This window comes from Octopus bimaculoides, chromosome 9, assembly GCF_001194135.2.
Source record: "Octopus bimaculoides isolate UCB-OBI-ISO-001 chromosome 9, ASM119413v2, whole genome shotgun sequence".
Taxonomy (NCBI): domain Eukaryota; kingdom Metazoa; phylum Mollusca; class Cephalopoda; order Octopoda; family Octopodidae; genus Octopus; species Octopus bimaculoides.
The window spans coordinates 198,239-212,590 of record NC_068989.1 but is presented as its reverse complement, the minus strand read 5'-3'; the positions used below and the strand labels follow the sequence as shown (position 1 = coordinate 212,590).

At 33.0% G+C, this 14,352-nt stretch overlaps 1 protein-coding gene across 1 annotated transcript in view; it reads right to left on the bottom strand.

Moving 5' to 3' along the window:
* The window catches only part of LOC106868373 (spectrin beta chain, non-erythrocytic 1), a 183,489-nt gene that overhangs the window by 15,972 nt on the left and 153,165 nt on the right, over positions 1-14,352 (bottom strand). The window contains exons 77-81 of the mRNA XM_052970308.1: positions 13,022-13,086; positions 8,174-8,637; positions 7,714-7,902; positions 5,787-5,900; positions 303-494 (exon numbers count right to left, since the gene is read on the bottom strand). Of these exons, the coding sequence (XP_052826268.1) occupies positions 303-494; positions 5,787-5,900; positions 7,714-7,902; positions 8,174-8,637; positions 13,022-13,086 (1,024 nt within the window). The remainder of the gene's footprint in view (positions 1-302; positions 495-5,786; positions 5,901-7,713; positions 7,903-8,173; positions 8,638-13,021; positions 13,087-14,352) is intronic.

The following is a 14,352-nucleotide window of genomic DNA, read 5'->3' as shown; positions in this document are numbered from 1 at the left end:
GATCCACTGCAAATATTATCTCTCGCTCCTTGAAGATTTTGTTCTGGCACTCCATCATAACCATCTCTTTCTCCCAGATATTCTCACCCACCCTTATATAAATGCAGGGTAGCTATGTATCTTCTCTATAGCATGACACCTCTACCTGTGCTTGACTCAGGTATAAAGCCACAACTCCAGTATTACAAGTGATAGTTTGGAGAAAGTTTCCCAGCATCCTATTTTCTCTGACACCTGAATTTTTCTTTGCTTTAAGCTGTTGTTTTGAAATGTCAGGTATAACATAACTGAGCATATCTTACCTGGCAAGTTAGTAGGATGGACTTGAGAAGATCGACCTTTTGATGACGCATGTGGCTTTTCTGAAGAATTGGGATGCATCTGTCGAGGAGAAGGACTTCGGTGAATTTTGACATTATAGGTTTCTTCAGTCACAGTTGCAGGTATAGCATCTTTAATGGTATTTGTTTTGATGTTTTCATCTGTTTCCACTGCTGTTAGTAACAATGCATACATTTATATTAAAATGAAATAAAAACTGAAACAAACATACTGAATATTTCTTTCTTTATTGCCCACAAGGGGTTAAACATAGAGGGGACAAACAAGGACGAACAAATGGATTAAGTCGATTACATCGACCCCAGTGTGTAACTGGTTCTTATTTAATCGACCCCGAAAGGATGAAAGGCAAAGTCGACCTCGGCGGAATTGAACTCAGAACGTAACGGCAGACGAAATACCGTTAAGCATTTCGCCCAGCGTGCTAGCGTTTCTGCCAGCTCTGAATATTAAATGTCTGAAAACTCCTTCATTTTTAGAATATTTACTCAAATATAAAGAGAGAGAATTTTGCAGTCTGAGATTAATATATCATATTTTAACTTGACATATTGTTTTTAATTTTGGTATTATAATTTTGCAAGAAATTAATTTCTCTTTGTGAAGTTGCCTTTGAAGAGAATCAGGTTGATGTATTATAAAAGAAATAAAAATGAATACTTGTAACTAGAAGTATTAATCTGTTTGAGAGTGATGGCCAAAAAATTTGCATCTTATCACAAGTACAGCACCAAAGAGGTAAGTATATACAATAACCCCTATCTGAACTGGGTGTTGTGATCCACAGAGTGGACAATAAGCTATTTAAAAGCTGAATCCATAACACAATAAACAGTACTAACCTCTCACTGAAAAATGTGATTATGGAAACAGTTAAGGAAGTCGCAAATGGACTCGAGATAAATATGAGAAGGAATGTCTAGTTTTGAATTTTGTCAAGAAGATAATGAAATCTTTTTTTTCAACCTAGAAGGAGGCAGATTCAGTCTAACTGAAGAAACTAGAATAACATAGAAATATTTCAACAATATTACATGGTAAAAGTATAACACGATTTCACATATATTAAACTAAAGAATATTCAAAACTAAATAAACCTTACAAAAAACCATTTATCTAAATTAATAATCCTGTCATGGTTGTACAATGTAAATACAACTAAAACGTGTTGTATACAAATGTAATCTTCAATAAACTTCAAAAAGGTAAAAAACATAAGTGACAAACTTGTGATAAGATACAAAAGTTTCAGATCAACTCTCAAATCTTAGTCAAATTTAAGTCCTTCTGATAAAATAAAATAAAAAATAAATGAATAAATTATTAAAAAATGGAACTTATATTAAGAAAGTTTAATAAAAATACAATGATTATACATAAAAATAATCATTGTTGCTATCAAGTTATAACTTATTAGAAGTTGCTTTATATTTTAAAAATTCATAAAAAATTTCATCAAGTTAAAACTGACATTAACAAATTCATTTTAAACTAAAATAAATTAAATAATTTTGATACTGATTCCAAGACATTTTTTTGATAATGCAGAATAAAAATTGTTAGTGGTAAAATTGCAGCAAAACTAAACTAGTTGATTTTCAAAAGAAATATAAAAGAAGAAGCAAAATTTGAAGCCTTATTTAATTCAGAGTACTTCTGCTTATTCAGGGTACTTCAGCTGATCGGTAAGCATGTTCAGGAGTTTTAGGTAACTACATATAAGCTTAGTCTTTGGATCTAGTTTTATCAATTAGATCAGAATTAAATTTAAATTTGAACTATGAATTTCCTATATTTAGAAATAAACAAACAATTGACTGAAAGTGCAAGATTGTTAATCTGAAATTCTTTTTGATGTTCAACAATGGGTGTTACGTTGAAAACATTTATAATAATTCAAGAAAAATACACAAATGAATTTCAAGTTTACTTCAATTAAAAATTAGGGTCACACACACACACACACACACACACACACACTAATTGCAAATATTTCATATACTGTTTAACATTTTTTAATTGGAAGAAATAGAAAAAAAAATACTGTGGATTAAATCAAAATATGGAAGTTGGAGACAGGCAGAATGGATTATGAACAAACACTTTGACAATGATAAAGACAAACTGTGTACATAGGAGAGTTCTAGAGGAATTTGATGAACATAATTGACATATATGGTGAAGAATGTAACATGTCAGTAACTTGCCTTTCGTAAAAAGTGATGCTATATTTTTAGCTGTAAGTTATCAAATATTGGCCTCCACAAAGTACTAACACCATTTTCTCTCTTTTCCATCATCTCAGATGAAAAGTAAAGTTTTGAAACATTAGATCTTTCACTTCTGATAACAACTGAATTTATAATTCTTCTAGAACTCTACACTGCACAGAATTTCTTCAAATTTCGACTTTTATGAAAATATTCATCTGATATACTAAAGAAGAGACATTGCTGCTTTTTCTTTCATGCATAACCAGATTTTCTATTCTTTTACAATCTCACATTGACAGAATTTATTTGTATAAACAAATTGTTTACTGGTAGTTGTTTAGTCCAGCACAGCCTTGGTTAAGCAAGCCATTCCAGCCATGACAAGCCAACCTTTTCTCTTGTATTCAGAGAGCTCAGGTCTACATTATTCAATGTTTTTGTTCAAGATGATATGGTGAGATTTGAGGAAGATTTGGCAGCTATCTCTAGCAGAAGGAGCAAGTTTCTCCCTTGTTAGCTCGATTGTTTACTGGTATCCAACGTTTGTGTACTAACTAAAGACAGCTATAAATACTGATACAAAGAAATCTAATCATACAGGAAATAAAGTTAATCATCAAATATCCCCCCAATATTTAGAAGCTGGGAAGAATATTGTACATGGGTTCCAAAAGAAGCAGTGAAAGTTGGTCAGTGAGTGTGCAATGATAGCAAAAGGAGAAAGAAAAAAAAGAAAATAGCATGAAATTGTTTATGTTCAAGTGAATCTGGATATTGAAAGTATCAGCTGATGGTGATAAAAGTAGCTGTTAAGTGAAGTGAAATTGTTTAACCCTTTTGTTACCTACTCAGCAGCTGAAAGTGGCTCTCATAAGTTTTGAATTAAAATCTTCCAAACCTGAGTCACAATTTATGCTCCAAACAATAGCTGAATGATAGCCCAAGTTATTTTACTAAATTCTTTGTTATATTTCAAATAATTGAAAGAAACACGGAGCATATCAAAATGAATATGGTAACAAAAGGGTTAAGAAGCTAAAAAATGAAGTAAAGGGTGGTGAAAGGAAATCAAGTTCAAATTGGACCAATTCAAGTTTGAAATATATTAAAAAAAAAATAATTAACAGAGCCAAAGAGAAACAAAACTGCCAAAAGATTTTTTTTAAACACACACAAATATGCAAAGCATGATTAATGATAAACATGTTGAATAAAAAAGTGTGTTAATCATATAAAAACCCCAAAAGAGTGAAACTTAAACTATAAACATTTAGTCTCTAAGATACACACAGACAGATGTGTGTGTGTGTAGTAAAATATCTAATGTTCTTGTTTAACCGTTTTCATACCAACCCACCTGAAACCACCTCTAGAGCTGTTGTACAAATGTCTTGTTTTCAAGAGTTCTGAATTAAAATCTTTGTTATATTTAAAATTAATTGAAAGAAACAGAACATCTCAACAGAAATATGGCAACAAAAGGATTTTAAAGAATAATCCCAATCATTATTATATTGTTTTTTTTTTTTTTTGTTTTGAGTAGAAAAAATAGACAATTCAAGAAACCACTTGATAAGAGGAAATAAAGTGTCTAATAAACTCTGCTACTTTCCCTTGTATGGTAGCAAAATATTGCAATTTATTAAAACCAGATTTATCAGGAAGCTCCTCAATGATCAATAAAAGAAAAAGTGGTAAATTACACAATTTTCAAAAAAAAAAAACTTCCATATTTGATTTACAAATAAGAAACTTGGAGTTTCTTATTTACTTTAGAGAAAAACATTTTAAAACTTATAAATGACAATGTTGCTCTATTGTTAAGCTACAATTAATGTAGTAATTTTTTAATGAAACAGGACATATACAGTTAGCTCCAGATCAAGTAAACTAGTGATCAAAAGGTATTCTAGACATAGCTATTCGGTGGGTGTCCAATATGTTCTGTTTTATGACTAGGATTTGATGTCAGGGAGCAAAACCACACAGAGACTCACTCCTTTAGAGCAAGATGAAATGAGGCTATGTAAAAGTAATGTACATCTTAAATACACAATTTGCACTGGATTTGAACTTAAAAATCAAACGGCTGGCAGGCAGATAATATGCTTACTCAGTTATATGACTTCTACGGCATTCAGGAAAATGACATTGTATTGAGATTTCAGTTACTATGACATATATAACAAATGTTTATGGTGCAGGAGTGGCTGTGTGGTAAGTAGCTTGCTTACCAACCAAATGGTTCTGCGTTCATTCCCACTGTCAGTTGTCAAGTGGTGATGAGGTAGAAACATGGCCTCAAAGACACATACATGCACAGACATATAAATACAATGGGCTTCTTTCAGTTTCCATTTACCAGATTCACTCACAAGGTTTGGTTGGCCTGAGGCTATAGTAAAAGACACTTGCCTAAAGTGCCATGCAGTGGGACTGAGCCCTGAACCATTGTGTGTCGTTCTCCCGCTGGTACCAGCTATCCTGAGGGAAACTTCGGAGGGAACCAGCTACTAGACGGCTCGATTGGTCTTTTGCCCCTCCACCCGGTTCCGACGATCGATTTGCACATGGTTGAGAAGCAAGCTTCTTAACACAGTCATGCCTGCACCTAAGTTAGACAATATTTTTCAAATAACATTTTCCTTAAACAAAATCAACCAAATGTGAAATTAAATATGTACTCAGTTGACAATTTGAAAGCTTGCTCTAAGTTTTTAACTTGTAATAACTAACATTATCTTCCAACACACAATGACACAAGCAAACCTACGACTCAATTTTGGTTACTGGTTGCAGATGATTCACTTCAGGTACATAAGGAATGATCTCAGTACAAACACCGTTAGATTCTATTTACCAACAATCTATGTGAGAGCTTATTTAAAATCAATTCTAGAGAAACAATTGGTCATCTGTTAATAAAAGGGAGAGGGAGAGAGAAAGAGAACTTAAGAAAATAAACAGCAAAAAGGCTTTGGAATAAACAGCAGAATACTAAGCAATAAGATGGATGTAAGAGGGTAAAAGTATTTCAAGTTAATATTAAATCAGAAGCAAGTTCTCAAAACTTTTACAACAAAATCAAAAAAGAAAGTAGACAGTTGGTGCACATGTTATTTAGAGTGAGAAAAATCTGCAGAAAAATCCAAGCCAGAAAGTAAAACAAAAATTTCATTAAAAAACATAAAAGCCTTTTAAAAAAGCCCCAGTATTTGACAAAGATTTCACCTCCTCTTGTTTGATGTGTTGGTGATGAATTTGCAGACTGCTGGGAGGAATCCCAGCAGTCATCTATGTCCATGTCAAGATCTAAATCCATGTTCACATCTTCACTGCTCTCAGCTGCAAACAACAGTAATTTAAGGAGAAACAACATATTAACAATGGTCCTCTGTAAATAAGGCTGGACAACGGGTCTGTAGCTGCTTCATTGAAATGTTCTATTGGTGGATGGGTAGAAAATTTGCAGTTCCTTGTCAAATAGAAACATTTTTTTTGTGGCTTTTAAAGGGTTTGTTAAACATATGTTCATGATTTTCAGTTTAGAATCTAAATCTAATGCATATTAACAAAAAAAAAAAAAAAAAAAAAAAAAAAATACTGTCAGTTGAAATCAACCTTTTTTTTGGGGATTCAAATATAAACATCATCTAATTGAAATTAAATGAAAAACTACTGAATGTGTATTTTAAATATATATAAAATCTTAATCATCACCATCATTGTTTAATGCCCATGTTCCTTAGTGGCATGGATCGGATGATCTGACAAGATTCAAGTGGTTCAAAGATTTTATTGTACTCCATTGTTTAGTTTGGAATGGCTTCTGCAGCTGGGTACCCCCTTTCCTAAAAACCAACACTTTTCAGTGTGCACTGGGTATCTGTTTTTTTAGTGGCACCAGCACTAGTAAGGTCATTATGCAGACTGCAAAACTAAGATTCCTTTCAACTGAGTGGGGCTGTAAGTAGCAATGGAGACAGCTTTATGGTATGGGATGGGATGAGGGGTTAAAATAAAGAAAAGGGACCAGAATAGAACAGGTTTCTTGCTGTAGAGGTCGATGATGTAACACTGTTTGTTACATTATAGACCAGAGGGTAGGAGTGGTTGGAGTAGAACTGGAAAGAGATAAAAAATAGTGGTGAGGTGTAAGGGTGGATATGAGGTGAGAAGTGAGTGGCAATAAGAGGGCAGAAAGTGAGTATGGGTAGAGGTTACAAAAGTGTATGGGAGAGAGAGAGAATGGGTGAGAGGGTGAATATAATGATGAACAAATTGGGTATTCATAACTTATTGGGAATTCCTAAAAAGAAGATCCTGTCTAAGACAGTTCAATATTCTCTGTAAATGCACAAAATCCATTTTCAGGGCTACATGCTTTGTATTGTTATTGGATTAGCGAAACAATTATGAGAATGGAACAAAGGGATAAGCCCTGCTCTTCCAGGAATTACTGGCTACGTCAGCTAGTTTCATAATATTTCTGAAGAGGTTAATACATTAGACATGTCTCATCTAGTCGTTAGTAATAGGTTATTATATCTTCTGGAAATATTAGTTGCAATAGATATATATATATATCCTTGAAGATAATCATCACATTTGCTTAATGACAGGAGCTCCGTCACTATCTACATTTAATAAAAATAAATCCTGGGGTACATTCCAGTTTTATAAACTGCTAATGGCTCTAGAAGACCTGATTTTTCTTTACAATTTCCTCCATGAATTTTCAATGAAAGGTACATAGAAATAAAATAAATCAGTGTAGCCATTGTAAACCATTTTATTAAAATCATACCCCAAACCATCAATATACTACAGTGTTTCTTTTATGTTTTATTAAGATTTGAGACATAGAAGAGTTATTCTTAAATGAGATAAGTTCTATAAATTCTACATACATTGCTTGCCATTGTATCAGATTTCTGAGGTATCATCTGTATTTAAATTAATCAAGAACATTTTGAAGAATTAAAAAAAAAAAATTGCCAAGACTTACATTTGGTTCTACAGTAACTACATAAAGAGTGGAGAGAGAGAGAGGGAAAAAGCATCTATAAATTTCTTAAATATGTTAATAACTGCAAAATTAATATTCCTTTCTCTCAAATGAAATTCAAAACTTATTTGTCATAAAACAAATACTTACTGGCCCAATAACAAAGCTTCTCCTGCCAGTTTGACATTTCTTTTCGACTGCCAGCATCTAGCAAAAATTCAGCACCATCTTTGAGTCGTAATCGCAGAACATTTTCTCGCTTTGTATAATCTGTTGCTTCTTCACAAATTGCTTTGCTGATATTCAGGCTATGTGCAGCAGGTATTTTATCTTCTAATGCTGTGGAGGGGAAAGAGAAAAAAACGTTTATACCTCAGTCTGAAAATTTGAATTTTCATTATCAATAACAAAACGTGCAATCAAACTCAAAAGTTTAAAACTTCTAGCCTAGAAATTATTGAAATTTATGTTAGATATAAAAATTCTTAGAATTTACAAAGAAAATAATTTAATGAATCTTCTGCCAAGAAAGATATAGCTAAAAATGGGGTTTCAAATAAAATATTTTATAACTTTGAATTTGAGATAAAAATTCAGATATCTTCCATACCATCTTTATCTTTAAAAAAACACAAAACTTTGCCACATAATGCAGAATAAAATGTTTTCCAAGAGCGAAGAGCTGCTTTTTTGCCTCCGGCCTGTAGTTCATGCTTTCTTTCAAGAAAGCCTTCAATTTCTGGAAAATGTAGGTTGTCTGGAAGGTGATATTTTTCTTTAAAGCTGTGAGTTTTACGTCGGAAACTTAGGTTAGTGGTTCTCCTAATTTTATTCAAGTCCTCAGTTTTCTCCTTTTTATTAAGAAGGGAAGACACTGGTGGGCTCTCGATACGAGTCTGTTCCTCGTTGTTGTTGTTGTTGTTCTGGGTAGAAGGTTGTTGAGTGAAGCTTCCAGAACGCTGCAGAGTCGTCATGGGTTTATTGGATTTCTCTCTCATTGAACGACGCAGTAAATTCTGTACCATTTTGTGACCCTCAGATGCTTGCAATGGATCAGGTTCAAAAGAACTCGGTCTGGGGGGGGAAGAAAAAAAAAAGATAAAATAATTTGTCTTTCACATTTAAAAAAAAAAATGGTTGAAACAAATTTCTTCTGAAGCAAATGACCATACATCCAGTTAATATTCTATACCTTACCATTATTACTTTTGTATCAAACAAATAAATAATATACTAAAAGGGAAAAATGCTTCAACTGCACAAACACCCATAACTTTAAAAAGTTGGCTTATGTATATATCCAAAAGTAATATAATTTTCTATCCACACTGTTATTTCAAAGCTGCATTAAATGAAAGCTTTTGAACTTTTATTTGACAAATCAAATCAGAAAGAAATAGCTTCAAAATTTAACATAAAAATAAAACAAGCAAAAAGAAAAAACAAAAATCTGTATCATTATTTAAATATCAAAATTTATAGGAAAAAAATAATAAAGTTATTTTGATGAGAGTCACTCGGGAATTTCTTTTTAATGGAGATACAAAGAATTCATGCACTTCAGAATAGTTTGTCAATTTGAAAAATCAAAATCTGGCTTCCTTCAAGGCACATTGTATATTTTGAGAAAAGATCATGTAGCACGTTGTGGAGATAGTGAAACCCAAAGATTCCAGAATGTCAATATGAAAAGGAGGGGGAAATGTGTTTTTCAAGCAAGAAACTGGTTTTCAACAAAATAGGTTTTTAGAAATAATTGGTATTTATGACACACTTTCCTCATCATTATTGTATGCTGTCCTCAAATTTAGGATTGTAAAGATGCAATCTCTAATTTAAAGGTATTAGGGAGTTTGTTGACAAGTTGATTGCTATATTGGAAAATTTAATAGATTACATTAAAGGTCCCATTTCACTGAATCACTATGTTGTTTAGTTCCCGATCAGCTCTGATCAAGTACACCTATTATTAAAGACCTTTCAGTTGTAACCAACATGCTTTTTCTCATGACATATACTTAATATTACATTATCCAATGTATCCTTTGTTTTTTAAGATGGTAGGACATAGTTTCTAGCAGGTCAAGTGGATCCCTCACTAGTTTAATAAATACATCATTTTATCTTTGATGAACATGGTAGGTTAAATTTTGGTGAGCTAGGTGCATATTTTGATTTCAAGTTGCAGTGATTTTGTTTCACTTAACTGATGGAATAATTAATGAGAGGCTTTTAAGGTAGATAGTGTGTTACCTTCTATGGCATATCCCTGTTATAGCAAACCAAGTTTGGTAATAAATAAGCATTTTCTGTTTTATAAAAAAAGAACCTCATTAAGTTTGTTCCTATGAATATAGAAGTAGCTTGAAATGGAAGCGTTGATAATTTAGAAAATTACTATCGATAGTAATAAATTCCTCCTTGTTGCTAAACTTCCATATAGATGGCAGCATTGAAAAGTTTATGGAATTTATTAAAAGCTTGGTAAGCAATGACTCACAGTTCATGCTTGTTCACAATATTCTGAAACCAGTAAATGTTCGTTAATCAGTTTGGTAAGAATTTGTAAAGTATCTGAGTTCAGCAATTCAGAAAAGTGTCTTAGATTCTGATAGACTAAACTTGTTGGAAGGTTAGAATATATGATTATTGCCTTTCTGTGATTGCCATTGAATACTAAGTTGTGAAGAATGGTTTGATAAAATTTTGGTGAATCGAGATATGAAAGAAAGAAAAGAGAAATAACATCCAAATTTTGTAATAAATTTACTCCAGCATTCACTTAGAATTAATTGATTTTCTTCAGAATCGGAAGAAATGCTTGAACTAGTTAAGCTTTAAAAGTATAAACATTTATTGCAGTAGCTTGAAGATTTGGGGGAACCACAATGAATGAGGAACCACTGAAAAACCTTTACACACCGTGTAGCCAGCAAGCAACCAAAGGTTACCTTCACACTCACAAAAAAAAAAGGAAGGAGGAGCCATCACCAACTGCACCCATATGCAGCATGCAACAAAGTAAGGAACATACCAACTCAACAGCTACGAAAGCTGAAAGAAAAACAATGGATTAGTAATGTTATATCAAAGCTAATGTGATTGTTATCGTTGCCATTTTTCTTGTTGGTGTTATTATCATTAATAATAAAAGAAATCATTATTATTATTATTATTATTATTACTACTATTGTTGTTGTTAATTCTTTTATGTTATAAGAAATTAATATGTATTACTGAATATTAGCCAAAGTTTTAGTAAGAAAGAAATTAATTTCATCATGTCGTAAGGGTTTTTATGGCATTTCAAATGTTAGAATATTTACCATTTTTAGTTACCCTTTGTCATTCGCCAACAGAAAAAAAAAAAAAAGCACATAAAACAACACATCATGGAATTAACTTTCTTTTAATTATTTCTTGCTTCTAGATTCCCCATTTTTAGAATAACTAAAATGTATAAATTTAGTAAAAAATATGTTTTTGATAGTCAAATTATACCCAACTCAAAATGACTGGCTCTATGCCAGCATGGGGTTTTCTGTTTTTTGTTTGGTGAATTGGGGTTTCGAATTGATTGTTTCATTTTTGCCTTTTCCTTTTCCTCCTTTATGCTTGTGTTTGTGTTCCATCCTTCCTTTTCTTGTGGTGAGAACTTTTTTCCTCTGGTTGTCCAATGGGGTGAGGGCTCCTTTCTTTTGTAGGACCACTGGTACAGAGGGGCTTCTAGTTGCTGCTTCCTTGGCTCCACTATCCTTTTCTGCCTGGTCATTCACAGGGGTGAGTAATCCATTCTTTTGAGGAACCTCTGGATCAAAGAGACTTCCAGGTGTTGTTTCCTTTTCATCTTCTCCATCCTTATCAGCCTTTCCACAATAGTTTTTGATTATGACATCCAGGGTGTCAATGTGTGGTCTGATGAGCGTATAGGATTGGAGGAATTCATTCTTCTTCCGCTCCATCTGATCAGTGGTTCTGTGAAAGCCATTGTTTTTCAGTGCAGCAGTGATGATGTTGTTTGGCGGATCGCCACTAGCAATCATCCATGCTCGCAACAGAAGATTTAATTCTTTCTTCTCCCACTTTGGTGCCATCTTCGTTTTTTAAGCCCAGAAAGGGTGTAGAGGATAGAGAGGAGGTGAAAGATAGCGGGAGGTAGAAAAGAAGAAACACAGAGAGGGGAATAGGGAAAGAGAGATGGAGATATGAAGGAAAGAGAGAGGGTGATATGAGGAAGAGAGGGGGTGTGGGGTGTTAGAGAGACAGAGGGAGGAAGAGAAAAAGAGACAGAGTGAGGGAGAGACAGGAAAGGATGAAGGATGTGAGAGAAACGGAGTGAGAAGAGGGGGAAAATGAGAAGTATATGAGGGAGAGGGTGAGGTGACAGGAGGAGAGGAAGATGTGAGATACAAAGGAAAGGAAAGAGAATTGAGAAAAGAGGAAGATATGAAAGCGAGGGAGAGAGATGAGAAAAAGAGTAAGATGTGGAAGAGAGAGAGGGAGAGAGGTAGGTGTAAAGAGATAAAGCGAGGGAGAGAGGTAGGTGTAAAGAGATAAAGCGAGGGAGAGAGGAAGTGGTAGTTATGAAAGAGAGAGTGGGGGCAGGTAACGAAGATGTGTAGGAAAATGAAAAAAAAAAAAAAATATATGCATATACCATCTATATATATATATGTTGGTGCAAGGATTACCTACCTACCTAGTAGAAATGGAAACGAACTGTCTAGGGCATGCAGGCAGCTATTAGCATCACTGTACTCACTATTGGATAACACCAGGTACACCACAGACAGAATGGTTAGTTCCTTGTGATATGAGTCTTAAAAAAATGCTGTTTTGTAATTCAGTATAACTTTAGTTCTAATGCTTCTGATAAACTGAGTTCATTTAACTAAGAGGACCAGAAAGGGAATTCAAACAATATTTATATCCCACTTCAAGTATATAAAGTCAGAAGGCTGAGGTGCCCTTAGAACTGGCTGGTCTCAAGCCATCTCCACTCAGGCTAATCCTCATTTACTACCCTAACAACTAACTACTATTTTGAGTCCTTCCACTCTAAAATTCCAACCCTTGTACACAAAGGGACACTGAAAAAAAAAAAACCCTGGAAAATCCTTTGAGCAAAGGTGTTGCAATTTTACAGTGACAGCCAAAAAGGCAAATGTGAAAGTATATATAGAAATAAAATTGGTATATTAATGTCATAAATGTATAAATATGCACAAAAACAAGCAAAGTTTCTTGATGTTAAAATATTCCATTGTGATTAGGACCAGAAAGAAATAATTAGATTGAAAAGTTAATTGTTTGAAGAAAGATAGAAAGAAAAGAAAGTACGTTACAATTTTTGTAAAATTGACAACTGTCTAAAGGGCTGTTGGAATATCTCAAAGATTTAGACTGAAAGGATGAATAAATGACACAGAAATAATTCATTAACTGTCATAGTACTTACTCAGTGTTAGGTGAAGAAATAATTAATTCTTTTGCTTTCCTCTCCTCATCTTCACGTTTTCTTTCCTGGGGAAGAAAAAAATAAAAAATTAGATCATCAATTTTCCCCCATTCTGCTAATTGTTGAAAAGGCCTGTAATGTAACAACTTCCTTTGTAGAACTTTAATTATTGTTAGGGTTTTAAAGACTAATTGCCCTTTATAGAGCAAACCAAAAGTATGTTTATCTGAGTAGTAACATTACAGAATTTACAGTCTTAGATAGAAGGCCTTCTTCATTAAATCTCAACTAAATTAAAAGATATAATTTTATGTCTGAACATATTTCAGACAGAAAATTATAACTACCTATCATCAGAATGAGTTTTTAACAACATAAAATTAAGATACTGAAGGAACACCAGCAGAAAGATCACATTACCAGTACATAGATACTTTATATTCATGCATTATTTCACTAATTGGATCATATAGTGAAAAGACATCTAATTTCAGAGATAAAGTCATTCAAGGAAAAATACAGATATCCATTAGATATCTCACTGTGTATAGATGGTCTGGTGAGTGATATATCTTTAAAATTATCATCTGTTCTATCAGTATATTTAAAAACATGAAATACTTAATGAATAAGAATCAATTGCTGAACAGTATAAAAGAATAGAGAACAATTTTATTGCCTATCCTTTCAAATAGAGAATAAACTCAAAGAAGTAAAAGATTCTGGCTTTAGTTCCACTCTTTGATGTATTGACTTCAAATCCTACCAGACATGCTTTTCACCATTCCAGTACAGATAAAATAAATACCATATTATAGTAGGGTACCAATTAAATTCACTGTACTTCACTCCAACAAAAGTTGAAAGTAAGGGGTGAAACTTTTTTCTATGAGGTGGAAAATCTGTCAGAATAATGCTTGTCATTTCGGCTGTGTTTTAGGAGGAATGGATAAAAAACAGAAAAGGTGGGAAGTATATGTCTACCTTATCAGAAACCTATTTTGTTAAAGAATTTTGACTAAAACTCTTCTGATGATGTTCATGAATAAATGTAACTTAAGTTACATGGAATATTATGGCTTAAGTGTGGGTCAAACAAAGTACAAGTTAAATAGGAACTTTATCATTTCTTCAACCATTTCTCCATTTTTGAAGACTGCAAAACAAACACAATAGAGAAAACTAGACTTTTGAAATGAGGATCACACTGAACAAACAGTTCTGTCAGATTGTAGATTTCAGGTTCTTAGACAGACATTAACATCATGTTCATGATAATCAAACTCAATATTATTTATACAATTAAGAGCCCTATCTACTCGCTGGTGGTA